The sequence below is a fragment of the Theropithecus gelada genome, chromosome 14 (genome assembly GCF_003255815.1).
Source record: "Theropithecus gelada isolate Dixy chromosome 14, Tgel_1.0, whole genome shotgun sequence".
Classification (NCBI taxonomy): domain Eukaryota; kingdom Metazoa; phylum Chordata; class Mammalia; order Primates; family Cercopithecidae; genus Theropithecus; species Theropithecus gelada.
The window spans coordinates 87,155,249-87,179,513 of NC_037682.1; the positions used below are offsets into that span (position 1 = coordinate 87,155,249).

Below are 24,265 nucleotides of genomic sequence, written 5' to 3' on the forward strand. Positions count from 1 at the left end.
CAAATATTGTCAATTAGTTTCCTTGAATTTTCAGGGTCATATTATTCATTTATAAGAATGTTTATCAAACACCCAGGTCTAAGTAACCAAAGTTTGTCTGACAGGTGTTATTTCCAGTAAAAATGGGGTTACATGAAAAAAGTGGCTAGTTCAGCTTGCAACTAAAACAACTGCACAAGTTTTCTCCTGGAGCCAGCCAGTTTGCTATGCAGTGGATGCACTTTATACTCTCCATTTTGTCATACGGGGTATTAAAAAGATGGACACAAAAATGTCAAGATTCAACAAAATTTAAATGTTTACTGCTTCTTCAAGGACATTCAGTGATACTGAAATTTTTTCCCCATTGTTGAATGTGCGGTGGTAAAGAATACAGTGATAACTGTTTGGTGCTACTAACCTGATTGATACTAAGGGGCTAGCATAGTTTTACCCCCACTGCTTTTGCTCTCAGTCAAGAAGGCAAATAAAGTCTTTGTATAATTATGAACACAGTTTTGACCTCTCAGGCCTTCTGAAAGGGTTTTGGATCCACAGGGATCCAAGGACCATACTTTGAGAACTGCTGCTTTATCTTATTAAGGAATTGGTGAAACAACTGTTAGAGAGATAAAAGCAGCCAGCTTACTCTTCTCCTACTCCTTCAGTTAATCTTCAATAGTATTTAAAGTGTGGCTAACTTTCATGTTTCCAACCAATATTACCTGGAGAATCTTAGGTGCCTTTGGGCATTCACAGATGCTGAAGCTGGGAGTAGGGATATTCCCTAGCAGCCTCAATATTGCAGAGGACAAATTGAAACAGCTTATTACAAAGGCAGTATTAAGAATTAAATGGATTTCTTTGTTATTAGTTGTATGACTGAGATCAGGCCACTTAAATCTTCTCAGTTTGTAAGAATCAACTGAGATAATGTGAAAGCACCCTAAACACTGTGAAGGTCAATACAAACTTAAGGTATTATAATCCAATTCTTTCAAAGGAAGAAAATAAAAAGGCTGAAGAGATGGGGAGAAAAGGTTAAGAGACTTTTACTTTCATCTCTTCTCCTAAACTAAAATAATTAAAAATTTTTGCTTTACCCTAGATTTACCCCCACTTTCATTAAGCACAATTTTCCTTAACTCTTAGTCTTTACAAACTAAATATACTAATTCCCCTTATCTGCTGAAGTATCAAGGAGGCAATTTAATTATTTGAGAATCAAAAGTCAATGCCCTGAATTACTATTTAAGTGCAGGGGTGGGAAATACAGATAGAAATATGGACATCAAAAATAAGTAAAAAAAAAAAAAAAAAAGTCATTCTGACTAAAAGCATAATCTTTACCTCTCATTTACAGGCAATAATTAAACAGGACAGAAAAGTGAGTATTAACCAAATTACTCAGTATGTACTGAAATATATTCCCACAACACAGAAAGAACTAAGACAGTCTGGGAAAATGGAAAAATACATAGACTTGTCCTTTTCTTTCTTACATGGTTTACTAAGTTCATTAACACACATCTCTCTCCAACTATACAGCAACCTATAAGGCAAGTAAAAATTATCAACATTTTACAGAGAAAACTCTGCTTCGAAATCAAAAGATCTGTCAAAGACCTAACAGCAACCACGTCTGTGGCTTCCAGTATCACTATATTAGTAGTTACGTTTTGTATTTATTTAGTGGGGGGGAGTTGGGGGAAGCAGCAGACCACTTTTTACAAATTAAATCTTCTATTGAACCTGAACCATAAAGCATATAAATATACCAAGCAACTTTCAAGTATTTTAGTAATAAAGTAACAACTACTAGGCCGGGCGCGGTGGCTCAAGCCTGTAATCCCAGCACTTTGGGAGGCCGAGACGGGCGGATCACGAGGTCAGGAGATCGAGACCATCCTGGCTGACACGGTGAAACCCCGTCTCTACTAAAAAATACAAAAAACTAGCCGGGCGAGGTGGCGGGCGCCTGTAGTCCCAGCTACTCCGGAGGCTGAGGCAGGAGAATGGCGTGAACCCGGGAGGCGGAGCTTGCAGTGAGCTGAGATCCGGCCACTGCACTCCAGCCTGGGCGGCAGAGCGAGACTCCGTCTCAAAAAAAAAAAAAAAAAGTAACAACTACTGATAACAATAAATTTGTGTTCTCACAAGTAAACATTTAACTTAAGTAAATATGCAAGGAATTCTTTTGAATAAGCCAGTGCCTTCACAATCAATGACAATCTTTCTCATAACATGACACAGCAACAAAAAAAATTCAAGACCTGCACAAGAATAATTTTGTAATGAAAGATAATGGTGGTAGATTCCAGTGTATTCAAATTATGTGTACATATTTGGGGGTACCCATATTTTTAAATTACAATTTTAAAATAAGTTAAAACATACTTAAAAATTTAATGCAACTCAAGCATTTTAAAACCCCAAAGAATCTTAAGGGTCCATACGAAGCAGTTTAAAAACCATTGCATAAAGGTTTGCCATCACGAATTTACTACTTGATCTCTGCTTAGGATATTTAAAATAACCAAGTTAAAAACTGCCTTTGACAATCAAAAATATGTAACACAAGAAAACTGATTAACCAAGGCATAATGTAACTAGTGGTCCACAGATAAAGCAAATACCTTTTATTGGCTAAACCATATAAAGTTGCTATTACTTAACAATTTTGACTATAAAAATGAGGCCCATATAGTTCAATCTACTATTTTTCTTTTTTTTTTTTCTTTTTTTTTGAGACAGAGTTTTGCTCTTATTGCTCAAGCTGGAGTGCAGTGGTGTGACCTTGGCTCATCGCAAACTCCGCCTCCCAGGTTCAAGGGATTCTCCTGCCTTAGCCTCCTGAGTAACTGGGACTACAGGCACATGCTACGACGACCAGCTAATTTTTGTATTTTTAGTAGAGACAGGTTTCACCATGTTGGCCAGGATGGTCTCGATCTCTTGACCTCGTGATCCGCACACCTCGGCCTCCCAAAGTGCTGGGATTACAGGCATGAGCCACCATGCCCAGCCCTCAATCTAGTATTTTTCATTTTGACAGTATCTTTGTTTATAAAACCATCAAAAAGCTGTCAAAATATATGATCATATAACAAAGTGAAAAGTGCAATAACAATACAAAGATATATCACTATAACTATCTTTACATTAAAAAAGTTTAAATGTTAGATCATCTAAACTTAGAGGACAAAACTATTCATTCAAGTAGCACTAACTGCTCAATACCCAAAGTACATTGTAATATGCCACTTTTTTTATTTACTGGAAGATGAGTGGACTGATAATTACCTACCTTCCTCAATGCAGTTTGACATCACTTTTCAAATTAAAAGATTATGTTCTTCTAGTTATCACTTGAATTTCTTCAAGTAAAAGATTCAACTTAAAAACTTGTTAACTTTATAAAATAAATAGAAGCATTTCCTCTTTTATTAAAAACTTTACTGAACTACATCACTGACAATAGAGCAAGTTAGACTTAAGAGTTAGGGATTTCAGGATAGTTTTGATGGTTCATTTATTTATGGATATGGTTTACCTCTCCATTCTTTTGACTTACCTAAGTTTACCAAATTAGGTGCATTCAATATTTTAATAAGTCTCTTTATTTTGGAGGATACTAAATCAAAACTGTAAATGGACTTCTAAGAATAAATGCGATTCTCATACAATAAACAATTCAATATTCAGGCATTGGGTTAAACTAAACTATTTCATTTGAAGGTGAATTCCATTCCTTGTGAAGTTCCCCTAAAATTCAACACACTGCAACAAATTAAGCCACTTACTGAGAGAATAACACTTTCTGCCCCATATAAAGGTGACCCTTCTTCCATCATTCTATAGAAATATAAAATCAAAAGTAATTCACACTGGATGAGCATGAGTTTCATTCTTCCATTATGAATTAGACTGAAGAAACATTCAAAATGCTATGACTCACTTGGCTATATTACTGAACACTTTATTAAATGGAAAATAAGATAAATTCAAAGCATCACATTTTGAGAGTTACAGATGACTTTTAACTTAGAGTTATATCAACAAGAAAAACATGTCTTTATTAGAAATAAATTTTTCACTGTTATTTTAAGAATGATGAAACATTTAAAATGCTACATACTGATTCTCTTAAGAGCACTTCAAAGTGGCACTCTTAAAAAGCTGCAAATGTTGCCAAGTCATGTTATAACTGGCTCAAAGAATCTTATTTCCATTAAGTTATTTCATGCCACTGCATGAATCAGTATTAAATACCTTGGAGTTACTAAAAACTGGAATACTGGCAGAGATGTGCACAGCAATTATAAAATATGAAAATGTGAATACTCCTTTTCCACGTTTCTTTTAATAATGGCTAAAAATGAGGATGTTCTTTCTAGGTAAACAGAAACAGTTTCTTAAAAGCTAAAGGAAAGATGTAATATCTTAAATGCTAGCAAAGTGTCATGGATCCATAGCCATAGCTCTCTCAAAAGAAAAATGAAATACATTTTGAAGCCTAATATTACCTCCAAACATTTTATTAGCCTAACAAATTGCCAGAGCCATTAAAAAAATTTTTTTTATCAAAGTCAGTACAGTGCTCTTTTTCCTTATTCAATTAAAAAACATAACTTGCTGTCATTTTAACCAGGCTGCACTTTAATCAAACGTGTCTTAAACTACACATTTTTTTCATGTCAAAGACATAACATAAATTTAAAAATTAAGAAATACATTTTTTTGAAAGCTAAGTTCAGATGACATCTGGCCCTGCAGTGAAAGAGTTAACATTCAGCTAAGCTGATCTGCACTTCTGATCCATTACATTTCTCACAAGCTACCCTACAATGAGCTGAGCAAGTATCAACTGTAATTTGATCCTAGAGTTTATGGAAAAAAATAACTGCACATACTCAACATGCACATTTAATAAAAATCTGTTTCAAGAGAAACATATCCAATAAACACAATTTAAGGCATATTTAACTGTTCAATTAACCTCAAATCTGCAATCCCTTTGCTCTCACGCTCTCAAATAAAATAGGAAGAAAAAAAAAAAAAAAGCAGCAGCCCTACTGCAGGGAAAAGAGGCTTGAAAAACAACTTTGATTGGCACTTGGCCTGACCCACAGAGGAAGAAAAACAGTTTTTGGACAAAGAGCGCAAATATTTGAGCTTGCTTACTTACGTGATTTTTTCTTTCTTCCTTTAAAAAAAATGTAGAAAGAACAATCCCAAAGTGAACTGTATTTAGAGATATTGACTAAAAACGGTACCATATTCATCTCGCTTTCAGTCCCGATGCATTTGCACAGCTCAGCAATTTTAATTCATTTGTAGTGAACAAACAGAAGCATCTCACCTAACGTTTCCACTTAATAAAATGTAAAAATAGAGTTTGAATACGAATAAACTGATTACAATATTACTTTGGGGCAGCTGTTAAAATCTGATCAAAAACTCTAGAGACCTTTTTTTTCATTCCTTTCCCCATCCCTCTCGTCCTTCCCCACGGGGCGATTAAGCCAAGTAAGCTAAACAATACTGGAGTAAACTTTCTATCAGTCACTCTAGGAAGCAGCAATAAACTGATGGTGCGCCTGATTTTTCTGGATCAACGGGGGGGGAGGGGGGTGCTAAGGAGGAATAACCCACATCCACCTCAGTCTCCTCCTCCCCCAACCCCAGCCTCAGGAACTGGCCAGGTCGAATTGCATTTCCCATGGGCATAAAGTTCAAGATGCTTTACTGGTTCCTTTTCCAGACTACAGACACAGGACGACCATCCAAACAATTTGAAAAGAGGGGTGTTGGGCAAGGCGCGCAAGGCAGAAGCAACCGAATAAACAAAAACAACACTCGCAAGAGTTAGCTACAGCAAAGAGGGGCCAGCCAGGTTCCTCGGGATCCGACCCAGCTGCTCTGATTTCACACCGATCTCCATCAACAGCTAAACTGCACAGGGAGGAGGATCGAATCGATCCCTACCGCCCTCCGCCGAAGGAGCTGACCCGGGGTAGTAAGGTAGGGAAATGAGCCGTAAAGGAGAGCAAAGGCACCAAAGAAAAAGAACAAGGGAAGAAAAAAATATCCCAACCCCTCCGGACTTGCGTCTGTCCCGGCGGAAATAAAAAGCCGCAGCAGTCCAAACCCTCCCGCCCTCAACCCACGCCCCCTTTTTTCGGTCCCTGCGGAGGGACGGTGCCCGGGGATCCCTCTGAGCCTCCCCCAGTGCGCGCCCGGGGACGAGCCACCCAAGCCCCCGCCGGCAAGAAGCGACCCTCGCCGGCAGGACCCCGGGCCGAACCCGTACCTTCCGCAGCACTTTCCGGCAGTTGGTACAGAGCAGGTAGTTGGCGGCGGCCGACGGGCTGCTGCCGCCCCGGTTCATCGTGGCTACGGGCGCCGAGGCGCAAGCGGGCGGAGGGCCGGGTCCGGGCTGTCACTGCGGCCACTGCGGGGCCGGTCCGTCCCCCCGCCGCCACCCGCGATTCCGCCTCAGCCTCCTCAAGGCGGGATGTCGGGAGGAGAGGCGACTGCCCGAAAGCGAGCGGCACTGCCAGAGGCGACCACCGCGGCAGCTGCCCCAGCGACGGCGGAGACGGCGGCGGCTGCTCCTCACCGGCCCGTTGTTCCACCCGCCCCCATCCTCCAGACCCCCGCCCCCGCCAGGCTAGGACGAGCAGCCGCCACCGCTGCCACCGCCACCGCCGCCGCCGCAGCGCCTCAGTGCGGCCCCGCCTCCGCCGCCCCACCACCTTCACCACCTCGACGCTCCGGTACCGCCCCTCCCGCCAATCGGACAGCTCCGGCTACGCCCCCCAGGCGCTAGCCCGCAGCCAATGAGCAACGAGAGCCCGGTTGGGAGTCGCGCCGGCCAATCGCAGGGGCCGAGGAAGCCTTGAATCTCCGGGCAAGTTAAGTTTGTCTCCGAGGCTCGGAACTGAAGGGAGATGGCGGTTAGCTAAGTAGTAGGGTAGCAGGGAACAGTTTGCTCTCCTCTGCCAATAAGAGGACGAGGGTGGGTCGTATGCAAATATACTGCCATCCAAGCCCCACCCCCAAGATAAGCCACGCCCCCCCAGGTCCCTGCAAAAGTGGTGAGCTGAATGAGATAAATAGTTGGGAGCTAGAGCTCGCTAGAGAGTCTAAGATTGAGCTAAATATTTCCTGATCTCTCGAGAAAGGGGGAGGGGAGTGGGAGGATTAAATGTTCCTTCCTTCAGGGCAGTGGTTAGGCTTTCTCTCCACCAAAATCTAACTTTAGCTGTAAAGAAGCCTGCAGTTATGAAGGACTTTGTATCCAGGGATCTCAAAGAACTTTATGCATCATTTATTGTGAACCGTGTTTTGCAAAGACTTCAGTTACTTGAGGCTTGAGAGGCGGATAGGGGATAAATATCTGAGTTATATATATATTTATGCAAGTAATCGAGTTTGAGGGGAGAGACACAAAACCTCTGGTTTAGCGGTTTCCTCCTGTTTCTGAAGTACCTTCTCGCGGTTATCTTAGAGATGTAAGTTCCTTTACTTGTCCAGCACGAAAAGGCCAAAGGGGCTTGTTTTCTCACCCAAAAGACCTTCCTGAGGCAGCTGTTCGAATACATGCAGAGCACAGAGCCCTGCTCAGAAAGGAAGGTTCAGAGAACAAATTGCCGTTTAAAACTATTGGGACAAACCTGCCTCTTCCAAAGCTTAGAATGGTGAGTCAGGGTTTTAGCTTCCACGTTCTGCGGAGAGAAGACAGACTTGATTGGGGAAAGCGCAGGCTGACCGAGTGTGGGGGGACAGACGGGTAGGGGAGCCAGGTCTCCCGAAGGGGCTAGCAATGCGCGTCGGAGTCGAATGCGGGTTCCCGATGCTAGACGCCCGCAACCTGCTCCCGAGTGAGAACAAAGGCAGGCGCAGAGCGAGAACCTGATTGGTGCCCGGTCCTCACTCGTGTCCTCCGGGCCCCGGAGATAACTTGCATCGCCTACTGGCATGGAGCGCTGTGCAGTGATCACTGGAGCCCAGCTCCCCACCCGGCCATGGCCGTGGCCACAGGACTATGCATTATGACATCACCTGTTTTCGATTTTTAGAACCTAATCAGTATTCTCGGCTTCTCCTTTTTTAAAGGTCTCTAGCGTACCAGGATTTGTGAAGGCCTGCAGTTCGTAGAATGAAATCTATGTGGAGATGATTTAAAAGAACGGTTTCACTGGTTTGCATTTCTTTCTTTCCTTTTTAATTAAAAAAAAAAAAACACAACAACAAACCCTGGTTTCCTTAGGGATTCAGGGTGGTGTTATGCAAAATCGGAAAGGTACACTTGGAGGAGCTAGCAAGTTTAGCATATCAAAGGTATTAGACCAAATTGTGCGGTTAAAACTGCCAATCTCATTTCTCAACAGCTGTCTCCTCTCTGTCCCTTTTTAGAGACCAACACATATAAACCAGGTCTACACAAGGAACAAAGGAAATGGAAATCTGCTAGTGTCAGGTTTAAATAGATTAAAATAGAGTAGAAAACCCCCAAAGGGTCTAAGTGATGTAGTTGGGTAAAGGTGTTGATCCATTTCTCCAGTGTTAGCTAAAGGTCGCTTGATGCTGTGTAGACATATATAATGAAAGACCGATGGTGTGGGGAAGGTGTTTGAGATTCAGTTAGAAGAAACTGTAAAAGCAAGCAAATTCAGAAAAGGAAGGAATTACCACATGCCCTTCGATGCAGAGAACCAAGAAATCCAGGGAGAAAGTCAGCAAGGCACAGTTTTTCTAAGAAACACATATGTGTCCCCATTTAGTGGTAAATTTCTTGGGCTATATTCCTGGCTGGTTCTGGCTTTTAAAGCAGATTTTTATGTGAGTACATTTTAAAGGAAAGGAGAAATTGAAGGATGAAGTGAATTTTTGTGCAGATTGAATTTTCTCAAATAGTATTTTAAATTCATATTGTTTTCTAGCACATTCTTCTTATAACCTTTTCTTTTCTTTTTTCACTTGACAGCTAAAATCCTTTTGAAATGAGTTCCTTTAAGTTCTAACTAAATACCGCAGTAACTAAATCCCCCAGAAAGGAAAGCCAAGAGAATCTAGCCCTATACAATAACACCCTCTAACAAAGATTGATAAAGGGAGATTTTAGTAGATGAATATCTTCAATAATACATGGTCACATACATGTATCTGACCATATGATGGATCTCTCCACCAAATTTCTCCAAACTATTATAATATATATTGTCTGTAGTGCTATTTACTTGGCAGTTAATCATGTATTGCACTGTGACATTTCTTATACTGAACCATTATATATGTGTTTATGTTCTGCCCTCAACTACTCAATGCCAGTACCTTATTCTTAACACAGCAGCCACTCTTTCTGGTCTGTCCTCACACCCTCACTCCCATCATAGTTGTTCTCCTCTCTCATGGAAATGTTCAGTTTCTGGACATCTCCTTTCTCTTCCATTCTTCACCTAACCTTCCTTCCTTTCTTAGCCAGCCTGAATACCATAAAGAGAATGTGATTTCAAACCCAGGATCACACTTAAAAGGGAAAGAAACAAAAGCCAGTTCTTTTTATTGCACATAGAACAAGGAGAAACTCCGCCCCTTTTGTGTCCGGTATGTTTAAAACAAGAAAGAACTTTAGAAAAGTAGGATATGAGTGAAAATTACAACCAATGTTGAGAACTACATTTTAATTTTTATTACAAAATTAGGATGATAACTTCATTAAACATTGCACATCATTTCAAAACTGTTATAATCATTTTACTTGTTTTGAAATATTCTTTTAAAGTGTGATTTTTTTTTTTTAAACAGGAAATCCATAAAATCACATGGCTTGGATGTACCATAACTTACTTAATCCTTGTGCTATTGTTGAGTATGTGGGTTGTTTCAGGTTTTTCATGATTGTAAATAACGAAATAAACTCCCTCATACTTAAGTTTCTGGCAGCATCTCTGATTTCTAGGCCTGGAATTTTTGAGTAAAAGGGTATACATATGTCTTAAGGCTCCTGGTGCAACTTGCTAAAATATTTTGTGGAAAGATTTGAATAAGAACACAGGCGAGAGCAATCATTTAAAGCTATCATTCTGCATAAGGTCCATCAGTATTCCACTTACCTCTACCTTAATCCCGTTCCCTTCTTCCTTCCGCCTGGTGAATATCTTCTCCTGTTGAAACATTTCCTGAATCAAGCACTTGTCCAAACATCCATATTGCCCCTCTATACCTCTTCTTTACCAAAAAGCTTACTATGCAAATGATAGGTTTAAATCCTGTTTTCTCATTAGACTTCAAACCCCTTGAAGGCAGGGATAGAGTAACATTTACTTTGTATCCTTGGCTCCTAGCTCAAGCAATAGGGAAGTACTCAAAAAAATATTATAGAAAGTAATGAGTTTTGCTCTCTATAAAAGCACCCCAGTAAATGTGAATTGAATTGTTCAGAAAAATCCACTGCTTTGAAGCAGAGAGATTAGGTTCATGTTCTTACCTGTCACCAATCTTTCTCTGACATTGAAAGTATTAACTATTATGGGTTGGGCATCATTCTCTCTTTTATGAAATGAAAGTTATTGCCACAAACCAGAGCTGTAGGAAGGGTTGAAGGAAAATTTTTGTGTTTAGCACATTTGATTGAAGTTACCCTTTTAATAATATGCTGTGACTTTGGACTTGAAATTGTTTACTTCTTTAGATATTCTCATTCTATTGACCAAAGAACTGAGTTCCTCTATAGTTTCAAAATAAGGAGTTAATTGAGAAAAATCAGTTACTAAAGATAATTTTAAAATTCCATTTCTTGAGACAATAGGTCATTTTCTAACATTTTGTCTCTTCAAGCTTCTTTTTCTTTCTCAAGGGCACACCCAAAGCATTTGGATTGCTCAGGCAGTGCTGCATTATTTACACATTTGCAAATACTGTAATTTGTTTCTTGCACAAAGGAATTTACACTTCACACAATTGTAAATTGATTGCTCCCTTAGAGCTGTTAATTAGATTCCTGCTATTTTTTCCTAAGGCCGGAGACCAATACTACTCCAAAGGAGAAATAAGAGAATCTGTTCTCAAAAAGGCCACTACTTTAGTTCCCACCCCATTCCACCTCTTCAATCACCCACCTCCACTGAGATTATTCTTATCGAAGCTCATTTTTCAAAACACAAATATTCCATCAGGACCCAAATTCCTATCAGTTTTCTTTTCTAACATTTCAGATCAGAGTGTTCTTTATTTAACCCCACTATAAAGCAGACTACAAAAGGCCTACAGATGTGAAGGGTGTGTGGTTTATTTGTTTGGCTTGCACAGTCAGCCAGCATGACGCTTTTAAAAAAAAGTTTTGAATTGCTTTCAAATATTCACAATTTAGGATTTTTTTTAAAACCAAAAATCTAGATTTCCATTTTCTTTAGAAAGATTGTCAGATCTGGTCACACTGGGCTTATATTCCCAAATGGCCTATTATTTGGTTTGGACATACACTCTTCTGTTTACTAAGGTCCCTGCCACTCCCTAGGGGTTACATTTTTGTCATTTTATTTACATTATCTTCTTGCTCTTTGTAGGGATTTGAATTTGCGACCTCTATAAACCTTCTCCAGCATCTAAATTACTGATCTGTTAGGTATCACTGTTAACTTAATCAGAGAACATTAATTAAAAATAAATTTGTCATCTCTTTAACAAAAGCTAAGGAAAGGGGTCACATGCAAGCAATATTGTGATGTATGATGATGTCAGGTACCCTAAAAATATGTATATATATGTATATTGATATGGTTTGGCTGTGTCCCCACCCAAATCTCAACTTGAATTGTATCTCCCAGAATTCCTATGAGTTGTGGTAGGGACCCAGTGGAAGGTAATTGAATCATGGGGGCTGGTCTTCCCCATGCTATTCTCCTGATAGTGAGTAAGTCTCATGAGATCTGATAGGTTTATCAGGGGTTTCCACTTTTGCTTTTTCCCCATCTTTCTCTTGCCACCACCATGATTCTGAGGCCTCCCCAACCATGTGGAACTGTAAGTCCAATTACACTTTTTTATTCCCAGTTTCAGGTATGTCTTTATCAGCAGTGTGAAAATGAACTTATATATATACACACACACACACACACATATATACAGTATATATATCTCACAATGGGGAGCACAATTATCTAACGAAGAAGGGGCTACTATGTCCTTTACGCTGCTAACTCCACTTCTTATCCTCATTCTGCTCAAATTCCTATTCTAATTGTTGCTTTAGGATAAAGGAGCCACAGCAAATGTGGCAATATTGGAAGAGCAAGGAAGCCAGGCCTGATACACTGAGAGTGTTTTATTTGATGGGCAGTATCACATAGAGGCTGGAAGCCCTGGCTCTGGAGTTAGACAGAAATTTGAGCATTGACTTTGCCTCTTACTAAATGTATGACTTCAGGAAAATTAGTAAATTTCTCTATGCTTTCAATCTGGTCATCTGTAAGATGGAGTAATAATGCTACCTAACTCAAAGGGCAATTGTAAAGATGGACTGAAATAATGCATTATAGTTGCTCAGCAAAGTAACTGAAACATTGTAAGCCCTAAATAAATGCTTGCTGTGAGCTGACACAATATAAAAGATGGTATACTTTCCACATACTGTGTGACCTTGGTCTAGTTACTTAACTTTTCTGCATCTCAGTGTTTGTCATCTGCAGAAATGAAAATATTAAGATTAGCTTTGTCATAGAGTTTTTTGAAGATTAAATGAATTCTACATAAAACACTTTAAAACAATGCCTAGTTTATAAGAAATGCCATGTAAATTCTATTATTATATACTGTTGTCAGGAGATTTTTTTTATTTGTCTTTTTTTTTTTTTTTTTCCAGTGAAGATCTTTGATTTTGAGATACTTGTGTCAAAAGTAAGATAATGTAGGGTAATAGAAATAGCACTGGACAGAAAGTCAAGAGACCTAGGGTTTAGTTCAGTACTGCTGTGAACTGTATCATATATAGTTACAGGTGTGAACCACTGTGAACTGTATCATATATAGTTACAGGTGTGAACCATATATGAACTATATGGTATATGCAAGCTGGGAATCACAGCTTATCTATCACTTGGAATCACTTCCTTATCTATTAAATGTGGAAGAGTGATTAAATTGGGTTGAAGCAGATCCAGGTTTTGTGGGGGCAAAAACTTATAGGCTATAGGAACCTTCTTTGAAAAAAGAAATATAAAATTATGGATGCAAAGTATTAATAGTTATGAAAGTGAATACTTATTTAAAATCAGCAATAAAATCACAATAAATTTTCAAAAGATGAAAAATACTATAAAATCACAGAAGCCAGAAAAATAACAAATATTTATTAACTGCCTGACACAACCCTATATTACTTTTTCCCTACATCTTTGGGGCTGTATATTCCATTTTCCTCTTCATATGTTAATGACTTTTTTTTTTTGTTTTTGAGACGAGGTCTTGCTCTGTTATCCAGGCTGGAGTGCAGTGGCACGACCTTGGCTCACTGCAACCTCTGCCTCCTGGCATCAAGCAATTCTCCTGCCTCAGCCTCCAGAGTAGCTAAGACTACAGGTGCATGCCACCACACCCAGCTAATTTTTGTATTTTTTTAGTAGAGACAGGATTTCGCCATGTTGGCCAGACTGGTCTTGAACTCCTGAACTCAAGTGATCCACCCACCTCGGCCTCCCAAAGTGCTGGATTACAGGCATGAGCCACCATGCCTGTTCTGTTAATGATTTTTGTAATACTATCTTTTTTAGAGGGAATGGAAAGATAATTCAATCTTTCCCCTAGCACACATTCCTAGTTCTGAGTGTCCTAGGACACATGTGTGTCATGAAATAGCCTGTGACCTTACATCTTTGTGATATTATGCCTGGCGAATTGGCCCAGTGAGCAATGGGAGTATTCCTAGAACCTATTCTTTTATTGAGACCACTGGAAATAACAACCATATACTGAAATGACTGTGAGCCCCATAAATTTAACTTATAAACTCAAGCTAAAGGTATGTCCATCTCAACTTCCCCTCAGCCAGATCAACAAAGATACCCACAGCTTCTCCAATGCCTCCAGCATGAGGGAGATTGTGAAAGATGGAAACTGGTATACAAAGAAACTGTGGTCTTTACCAACAGTGGTTATAATAGCTTACTTTTGAAATGTATTTAAAAGTATGACCATGTGAGTAAATTGCCTGGACCTCTCTCAGGACCTCAGAAGGGGCCAATGCTAGTGATGGATCCTAAAGTTTAAACTTTATTAAATTCACGATTAATCCATGTCTCAGTAGAGAATTTCAAAGACCTCTTTAAATTCTATAATTTTGTGATTTGTTTTGTCTTAGTATATTTCAACAAGAATCTAGTGGAAACAGCATATAGGAGAAGTAGCAGAATTTTTTTCAAGTAGGCAGGGTAAAAGTAAAAGGAGCTCTATCCTCAGATATCACTAGAGTTGTATTGGTTTTTGTTTGTTCTCCTAGTGATTTTTTGTTGTTGTTGTTAGCCACAGTCTTCTTGATATTCCAAATCCACTGTCCCAAATATTCAACCCTTCTTTCAGAAAGGAGGAAATTAAGACAGAAATATTATATTTTTAAATATATTTAAAATATTACCGTAAAATATACTGGCTGTCTGGGTGTTAAAAATGAGAGTAGATTAATACAATAGAAAAAGTCACACAAGCATAAGGCAGTTTGGGAGTGGGATATAGTTAATGGGAGTAAAGAGGAGTTATAATTTGTTGACTTAGAAGTCTTAGATAACGTAGTATTCTATTGTAAGGAATTTACCGGAAATCAACACAGGACTGAGGTGGGATTGAAGGGAACCTCTGAAGGGAATAATTCATACCTCTACTTTCAGATCTTCTGGATGTGACTATGGCACATCTAGACTTTGAGCATCTTTAGGGACAAGACTGATTCATCTGACTATTTCTAGTACTTGGAATCTAAGAGGTGCTCAAAAAAACCCACTGGATGAAATGATTAGATATATTAGAGTTTGTTAGCTAGAAATCAAGTGAACAGATTGTTTTAACCAAAAAATTCCCAAATGTCTTAAAATTGTAAATTTATTTTTATACAAAGGTAAAATTTGCCTTATGAGCAAGAAGACACATTCACAAAGTATATGTGAATGATAGCAGCAAAGACAGCAATTTCAAAGATGAAATGTCTTGAGATGATGCATTCTCACATGAACTGCAAGCTTGGAATCACAGCAGCAACTTTTGAGATTCTGAAAGGCTGCAAAATTGGAAAATTATGCTTTGAAGTATATGCTGTCCAGATAATCCTTTATTTAGTCATTTATTTATTGAACCCTTACCAAGCAGTAAGTCCTGGTGATAAAAGTAACAAAGGACAGGCTTATAATCTAATAGTGAGACTGAAGTATAATCTCTGCATTGTTACAGAAGATAAATAGAAAATGGAGAATAGAATGTAAAAAGGGTTATTAGCAGAGTCCAGAAAGATCTTTTGAGCATTTATGCCTATAACTGGATACATCTCAGTGGCAGTGTTGAAGATATGTGATACAGAATTCTTGCTGTGTTTCAATGCAATGTACAATGTCAACAGGAAGATAGGATTAACCCCTATAAATACCAGAGAACAATACAAAACAGTGTATGATGAAATCACCTCCTAATTCCATGTTCATTACCTCACTCATACATGCATTCAAGCACTCCATGTTTGTGGAGTGCTTACCATGTTCCAGCCACTTGACTAGTCATGGAGATAGAGTGATGAACATAAGAGTCAGAATTTATAACCTAGCAGAGAAGACGGACTTTAAACAAATAATCCCAGTGTGTAACGAGTGTTATAGTAGGGAAAAACACAGGAAGGGAACATAAAGCAGGGTGATCAAACCTGGTCTAGGCCTCTCCTGGTCTAGGCCTTCCCCGAGGAAGTGAAATGTTAACCCAAGAAGTGGGCTGCCTCCTGGTTTCCAACAGTAACTCCCAGAGACTCCACGTAGTAGGTCCTTTCCCAGTGTTTCAGTTCCCCATTTTAATATAGTTCATGCTCCAATTGCAAAACTCCTATGAATCCTGGCTTTTTACATTGCAGTAGGCAAACCTTCATAAGGGGTGCAAATCTTCCTTTCTTTTCTGAGGGACAAGATCCCTATTAAAAATTCACCAAAATTTTAATCTATTTTTCCGAATTAAATAATATCACTTTATTATCTAACATTTAGCATTTCACACTTAGGCCCCACCCTGTTGATTTCCATTTGTGTATGTGCAAGTGATATGTGTGCACCATTTCTAACAAGTACATTGATATTTTCTGTCTTAAGACAGTAAAGCACTTGAAGATAACCATCATATTTCTAATCTATATTCTGTAATCCCCATAACCTTCATGGTAGTGATGATAATCATCATAGATATAGTAATAGAAGCAACCACTATCATTTACTGAGTACTTAGTACGTGCCAATAATTATTCAATAACCTACATACATTATTTTGCCTAATACTTGTAAAATGCCTATGAAGTAGCTATAATTATCTCCATTTAAATGTGATTTTTAGGGACTGAAAGTTTGGTCAAGGTCACAAAAGGTAGAGCTCTGATTTGAACCCAGATCTGCTTGATGCCACCAGCATTTACAGTGTTATAAAATCATGCTTTGGCATTATTCAGTCAGTCATTTTTATAAATATCTTTGAACTAATTATCTGTGTTAAGTTACCAAACTGTAAGGTCCACTAGATTAAATCTCTCATACATTTACCAAATATAGCTCACTGGACACCTATTCAAATAAATGCTATGAGAATAGGCAAAGACATAGCCATTATTCTCTATTCCAGTATTTTATTACCCACTGGCATATTACACGAAAAATATTTGGGTTATCTTTGGATAAGAAAACTACCTTTGTTGGCACCCAAGCCAAAATTCCAAATGTTCTGAGACATAAGTCTGAAGATTCCTAAGCACTTGGCTAGTCACAGAGATAAAGCGACAGACATGATGAAGATAAAGTTGATAAAATTAACAATTAAGGGTAGAGGAAGGAGATGCTGTTGGTACTTTCACATGCTATACCAAGGCAAGTACAGGTCTATCGCTGGGATTAGATTCTCTAGAAATAAGATGAATAAACTGGTTTCCACATAACCTGCCAGCAAATTCAAGATGTTCATATCAACCTGTCCTATCCACAGACTCCTCTAAGTAAATCTTTCTGCTGGTGGCCTTATTCTAAATAATCATGCTCTGTACTGTGTGAGTCAACCGAGGAATAGACAGTTGACTCAAAGACAGTCATTCTGTAACCTAGCCATCCATCTGTATGGACTAGCTCAAAATGATAATCTGAGCCAATCAGATTCCTTTCTTGGAAATTTGGCATCAGGAAACTATGATACTAAGCCAGTTGGCAGCAAAGTCAGATTGTAAGAGGATGTCATGAACCATATGCAAACTAAAACGAAGAAGGAACAGAACGGATAGGAAGTAAAGGGTGAGGAAGCTGGGAGGGGTAGGAGGATGGGGCAAGACACAGAAAGAAAGCAAAGAAGCTAAGACATTGGTATTTAGAGTTCCTTAAATCCTAGTGTGTTTCCACTTCCAGTCCTTGTGTATCTTTGTAATAATTTCCTTCACCGATCTAATCTCTTCCCATGGCTGATTTTGTGAAGTAACTTAATTCTGTTTCTTTCAACCAAAAGAGACTGACGGAAATAATCTTCCTTCATTTCCATGTCAAGCACTTATACATATGAAATATTACCCTTAGTTCTCATTAGTAAATGGATGTGAAAGTCAGGACATTCCAAAAGAAAGAACTAGAACTCACTGGGCCAGAAAACCCCCATTTCAGTTTTTACACAGAAAAATTCTTACAGTCTATGTTTCACTAAGAATGTCTGCTGTGCAAAAACCTCAAACTTTTTAGAATTTTTTTTCTGTTGCAAGTTAGAGAACGGCAATCAGTAATCTATTACCCAAAGTGCTTCTCCTCTCTAGGTTTCATGTTGAAGTGATTCTAATATGTCTGTGCTATCAATTGCCTTCACAGAAAACTGAGAGACAAAGGCTTTCTCCCTTTCCACACATCCTTCATTCAGACTTAATGCCTGCAGGTCCGGTTTAATGATTTCCCAGAGTTTATGAACGAAAAAGAAAAACAAAGCAATAACAACAAAAATCAAAGTTAAATTTCCTCGAACGTTTTCCAGAAGGAAGTAGTCAGGAGAAAAACAAAGGGAATGAGGGCACTTTGTCTCAGGATGCAAATTAAAGATCACTGTGGTGGTCTCTGTGGGGTGGTTATAAAGGGACCATGTGTATACTAGGAAGTCATTTAGTTTTGGAAATGTAAATATGTGTAAATGTTTTAATTTTACTCAACTTGCCAGAGGTAGAATGTCCCTGAACAACTAATTGATACAGTTCTTTAGGGTCAATCGCTAGCTTTAGAGGAGGAGCCTCAGCTAATCACAGTAGAGCTGGACTGTTCTAGTTTTCCATTCCTTTGCATCGTGTTCCTCATCTCTGCAGAAGGCACTGCTCCTTCCTTTCCTTTCTAAATCTCTCTCTCTCTCTCTGTCTCTCTCTCTCTTGCTCTCTCTCTTGCTCTCTCTCCCCGCCTAGTTTATCCTGGACTCATGCTGAGCTTAGCAACCCTTGAACTCATTTTCTACCTGACACGTGAAATAGTTCTTAGGATTCACTAAACCTTTGGAAAATAAATGAGGTACTTCACTCTGCCATCTTTCAGGTATGGTGAAGAAAATAAAATGGCCTCCCTGGGCAGTACTAGATGGGTTGTGGTTGTGCTGGCCTTGCTCTTGATGAGCTAGCACTACTGTTATTTCTGTATATACCAGACGTGTCACTTTGCATTTTCTATTCCTCAGTGAAGACATGAACATCTAGATATTCCACATGTCTATGGGGAACTAGAGTGTCCAGGAATGGAAGCAAATGGAAACATTCTCATTATGCAAGTATAACTTTAGCTGTGACCTAAAATATATTGCCTAAAGACTTCTATAAGAGTGAAATTGAAAATTTTCTGTTATTTTTTTACCTCAATATTGTATAATCTAGTCACCATTCAAAAACTCCTCAAACTTCATTTTTCATTATTTCACAGGTTTTTTTGTGAGGATTAAATTAAAAGACATATATAAAGCACTTAGAACAGGTTATTCCCTGTCATGAGTACTCAGTAAATGTTAGCTATTTGTTTTATTTTTAAAAGATTTCATACAAAAATATATTTTTAAACAGCAATTGAAATTTACTTGAATTTTAATGTTTTGGGTTCCCTAGTACCATTTACCAAGACAGTTTGTTTTGATTTAAAAGGGCCTCAAGTGCTTGATAACACTCAGGGTTTATCATTAAACATCTTTATTGCACTTGTGTTTGCAAAGTACATTTTTGTCTTCCGTTAGCTAGTCTATCCAGTCAGATTCTAAGAGAACTCAGTGTCAGTGATACTGTTGAATAATGAAGAAGCTAAGGTCATGGAGAAATTAAATGACATGAATGTATTCTTCATTCTAACCTCTCTCTAGATGAAGACAGATGATTTCTAAAATTTGGCGTTACATGTGTATGCAGATGAGTCTATGTGTACGCAGATGAGTCTGTGTACACACACAAATACACACACACGTATATTTACCCTTATGTGTCCTGCTCCCAACAAATTCTCTTTTTTCTAAGCTAAAGATCATTCTTTAAGTTTTTAACTGAAAAAATTACAGTTTTCCAGTTAATGAAAAGGAGATATTGTTCCCATTTAAGAGCTGGAACTCTGAGATAGAGTGCTTTGGAATACTTCTAGAGCTTTGTCTACTGGCCATAGGTAATGATTCCTGTTTTCACTCAGCAGGAAGCAACTACCTTTTGTGATATGAACAAAATATAGAAGATAATATGTCCAATGTGTTCTGTATGACTCAAGGAAGAACCCAAACATAAATAGGTCTGGTTTTTATAAATATGGGGCTGGGCTCAGAGGGTCCCCTTGGTGGTAAATGGGTAAGAGTATTTAAGTGTGTACCAGGCACCACAGTTCTTCTAGAAGGTTTTGTTTGCCTTTTATGATTGCCTTCTGTCTGTAGAAGCCTCTTTCTTTGTAAGTCTGGCTTAGTCATCAGGCAAAATGCCTTATTTATTTCTGATTGTTTATAAAACCAAAGACCCATACTACAGGATATTTATACTGTTGTCTATCAAAGCATTCACCAGAAGAGGAGATAAGCAATTCCTCTGCTAAAAAATATTGCGGCCTATGAATTATGAGTGCACATGAAAAATCCCTGCTTTACCAGGTCATAAGTAAATGATTTTCTTCTCTTGAGCTAATGATGCAACTCATTTAGGTTGATTTCACCTTCCTCAGATGTCATAAACCTAATTTCTGCTTTTCACCTATAGTGCTTAGCTCATTGTGCAGTGGCGTCTCAGGTAAGAGGGGCTGAAGCAAAGTCTGAGTTCAGTCCTCCTAAGAACATTGGGAAGAGTTTCTCCCCTTTTTCAAAGAACCAGAGGGTATATTTAGCCAAACAAGAATAAGTTTCTAGATATGGAGGGTAACCAAGTAGGGTAACATTTTTCTGAGTGGAAAAAGCAAAAGGAAGGTAGATGCCTTTATGTGTTGGTATCATAGTTTCCATAGCCCTGGTGCTTCCCATAGTAGCTTTGAAATGAAGACCAGCAGTCCTTTCCCCTAGATAAGGCGACAACCCAGGGTGAGTAGAGGCTGGAGTCACACCCTACCAGCTCTGGGCCAGCTCAGCTTTTTGTTCTCTTTGCCTTTTGTCTTCAGGGCTCCAGCAACATCATTCAACCCCATTCTGGAGTGAGATTAGGTGAATTCCTTAAAGCCTATGAATCACCACTGGTGATGCAAAGTCAGAAGAGCTAACATGTCACTGGGATCCATGGGCTCTGAGGAATAAACAGTTTCAACAATGTTACATGATTTCAAGGCCTTTTCATGTCTCTTGCTTTGGCCCTGTCACGTATATCTGATATACTTCCAATTTTTCATGTCCCAGTCTCCCATCCTTTTTATTAATCTGCTTCTTTTCACATCATCTGTCCTACTTCCTGCCACCTTCTAACTATAGCAAACTGCTAAACCCTGGAACCTTTGCTCTATTGTTAAAATTCTCCTCAAAAGTCACCCAAATTATCCTGGTAGCAAAGTAGAAGAGCTTAAAAATATTTTTGCACTGAAAAGCCTAGAGATGACTTACCTAAATATGTCCTATTTGCTCTCAGTAGTTCATGCTCCTGACAGGGGGAAGTTACGGGATTTTGCCTAGACATACTTCGGTCATTCTGTGTTTTGTGCTGCCCATGATGAATCAGCTATTGTTTAAGCAAATGAAAGCAAGTGTCTTGTGGAGTGGTAATGGAGACATTGGTGGCATTCACATGGCTGAAAATTTGCAGCTCATCTCTGGCCCCATCCATGAACTGAATTCTAACCCCAGAATGTTCTTCTGAAAGAAAGACCATTTTCATTGTTAGACTCTAAGCTCCATGAGGGCACGCACTGTGTCTGGATTCTGTTCATTCATGTATTCCAGATGACATAGAATGAAGCTTCTCTCATTGTAGGTGTTCAATAAGTCTTTGTTAATTTAAATTCCTACCTGATGAAGTTATTACTCTAGCACAGCACAAAGTTCTTTTCCATTAAATACCACAATATCAACTGGATATGGCAGGGCAGAGTTTAATATGCTAATTTAAATACGCAGAAATGAAAAGATTGTTATATCTGTCATGGACCTTGGAATAGACATGAATTTCTCAGGGCTGTAAATGTATCTCAGAGAACAGGATTAGGAACAAAGTAGAAATAAGTAAAATTTAAGGAAGAGCTCAGACATGAAGGGTAGTGGATAAAGAGAAAATGCATTTAATTTTTTTATTATAGAAATGCAAAATTGATAAAGAGTTCTCAGCTTAACTGAGATACCAAGTATTTTCTCAGGACCTTAGTACTATTACTCCTAAATAAAATAAAATAAATAAAATATAGAATTTAGACTAGATAAGCTCCCTTCCAAATTTAAAAAGGAGATTATGATTACAAATGATCAAAAATATATAAAATATAAATTAAACTGAGGACCTTATTTTTTCTTTGGGAATGGGTCTTGGTCTAGAACAAAGGATCTTAATCTTAAGTCTATCACTGTACTGCTTTGGATCTTTGAATTTCCTAAAACTGTGCAAAAAATTTGTATATATATATATTTTCCTGAGGAGCAAGAATCTGCAGTTTTCATCAAATTCCCAAAGTGAACCCCAAAAACCATATAAACCACTAAAGTATAATATTTTAGGTTGTCTCTTTATAAGATTTGGCAGAATACTTTCAATGTGTCAGGCATCGCGCTAAACATTTATACATATTAACTCATTTAACCCTAACTTCATAATACCACTGCTTTTCTGAGAAGTAAGTTAACGTTCTCAAATTCATACAGCTGATACATGGTGGTGCTGGGATACCAACTCTCTTCCTTTTGAGTAGACAGAACAGTTGCCAACAACCAGGGCCTTTTCAGTCTTCACCATCATTTTCCATTTAAATCATCCTTTATATAGTAATGGCCTCCTAAGGATCCTAAAGCCTTACTGTGTTCAAGCAGCATTCCTCTATGGAAAAAGCCTTCTAAAGCACAGAGGCAATCCTCTCCAGACTGCTCCCTTCAGTTTTTTTCCATTGTAAAACTAGCCTGCAGTAAGCATAATTTTGTCTTAACTGTCTATTCTAGACTCAAGTCTGGCCACATGACACAAATGGACAACCCATACATTTGGAGAAACTCCAAAAAATCCATCTCAAGCACTGACTGGTCCTGGTCCTGTTTCAAAATTTTACTAACCTTCCACAAATTGTGATTCCAGACACGTTTATACCTTGGACCCCAGGATAATGGAAGGCACAAAAGAGGCAGAAATTAAAATGTTAGTCTATCTGGGGACACAGTGTGGGCCAGCAATGACAGGGGAACCCATTGCCTCCTAGGTCACCTGAGGGTAGCACATCTGTGCTTTCTGTAAATGGGTTGACAAAGTAATCCAGAACAGTTTTCTTGATGTTTCTTAACTCACACCGTAAATACAGTGTGCTACTTAACAATAGCAACTAAGATTTAACAAGCGACAGGAAGCGTTTTTAAAAACAAGTGAAAAGCTGAGATCAGAATTCCAGTGACCTTTCTAATTCAGCTACCACTGCCATTATTCAGGAGCAAAATAACTTGAAATTTACGATGGAGGCTGGAGAGGCAAGTAAGATAAAGCTTTGCTATTCTCTGCCCAAGAGAAGAGTGGGATCATCCAAACCTTTTCGTGAACTTCAGATTCTGAAGGTTAAGTCATATGCCATATCACTGCACATGGAAAAAAGAACATCCACAGCAAAGGTGACACCTGAGAGGTCATACACCCTGTTAGAAAAGCTGAAAGCATCAATCTGAGAAAAATAAGTGAAACTCAAGACCCACATCAGAACTGTGGGTGACATAAGGGATTGAGGGTTGTGGGATTTGAGACATTGCCAATCTTCTCGCTTTTCTCCCTTTTTATTCTTTGCGACCCAACCACTGATGGAAGCCACCTGTTTGACCTGAACTACTCTGTTATATTTTCTGTGCCTCCAAAGGTGCCTATTTCAGTGTCTGCTGTGTTGCAGTAGTGCCTTTGCTGAGTTTGAAACTGGAAACTCCAAGTAAGTAGATGCCTTTTCTTCAGACATGCCAGGGAAAAACTTACTTTAGTAAAAATAACCTTTCTGCCATCTTCATCAAGTTAACACAGAAAACTGATATTTAGTCATGAAGGAGCTTGATTAAACTGTTTCACTTTATCATTTTACATCTTGATACAATAATATGGTTATGGGTTATTTTCTTGCAACACTTCTCACCTTCTTTGCAATCATTGTTTGTTTGTTTGTTTGTTTGTCTTTTTGCTTGGTTGCCTTCTCCATGAGATTATATGCTTCATGAGGACGCTTTTTCTCATCATTATATCCTCAATACAATAATGTTTTGGAAGAAAATAAATAAAGTCCATGCAAAAAGTCATCTGATCTGTTACAAGAATAGTGAATTCTTATCAGGTTAATAAAATATGAGTTGCATGACTCAAGAGTTTTTAATAATCAGTGGTTGTAAACCAAATTTATATCATGTATCATGTGTAAATGTAATATTGAATATAGTTGTAAGTTTCAGGATAGGAATTAGT

General features: G+C 38.6%; 1 protein-coding gene across 2 annotated transcripts in view; it reads right to left on the minus strand.

The window, feature by feature from the left end:
• The window catches only part of SESN3 (sestrin 3), a 67,533-nt gene extending 59,481 nt beyond the window's left edge, over positions 1–8,052 (minus strand). The window contains exon 1 of one of the 2 annotated variants that reach the window (XM_025356087.1): positions 7,663–8,052. Coding sequence is in view for 1 of the 2 variants with exons in the window: in XM_025356086.1 (XP_025211871.1) it covers positions 6,293–6,370 (78 nt within the window). In the remaining variant the exon portion in view is untranslated. Of the gene's footprint in view, positions 1–6,292; positions 6,687–7,662 lie in introns of those variants that run through there. The other variant, XM_025356086.1, reaches the window with a different exon arrangement.
• Positions 8,053–24,265: the final 16,213 nt, after the last annotated feature.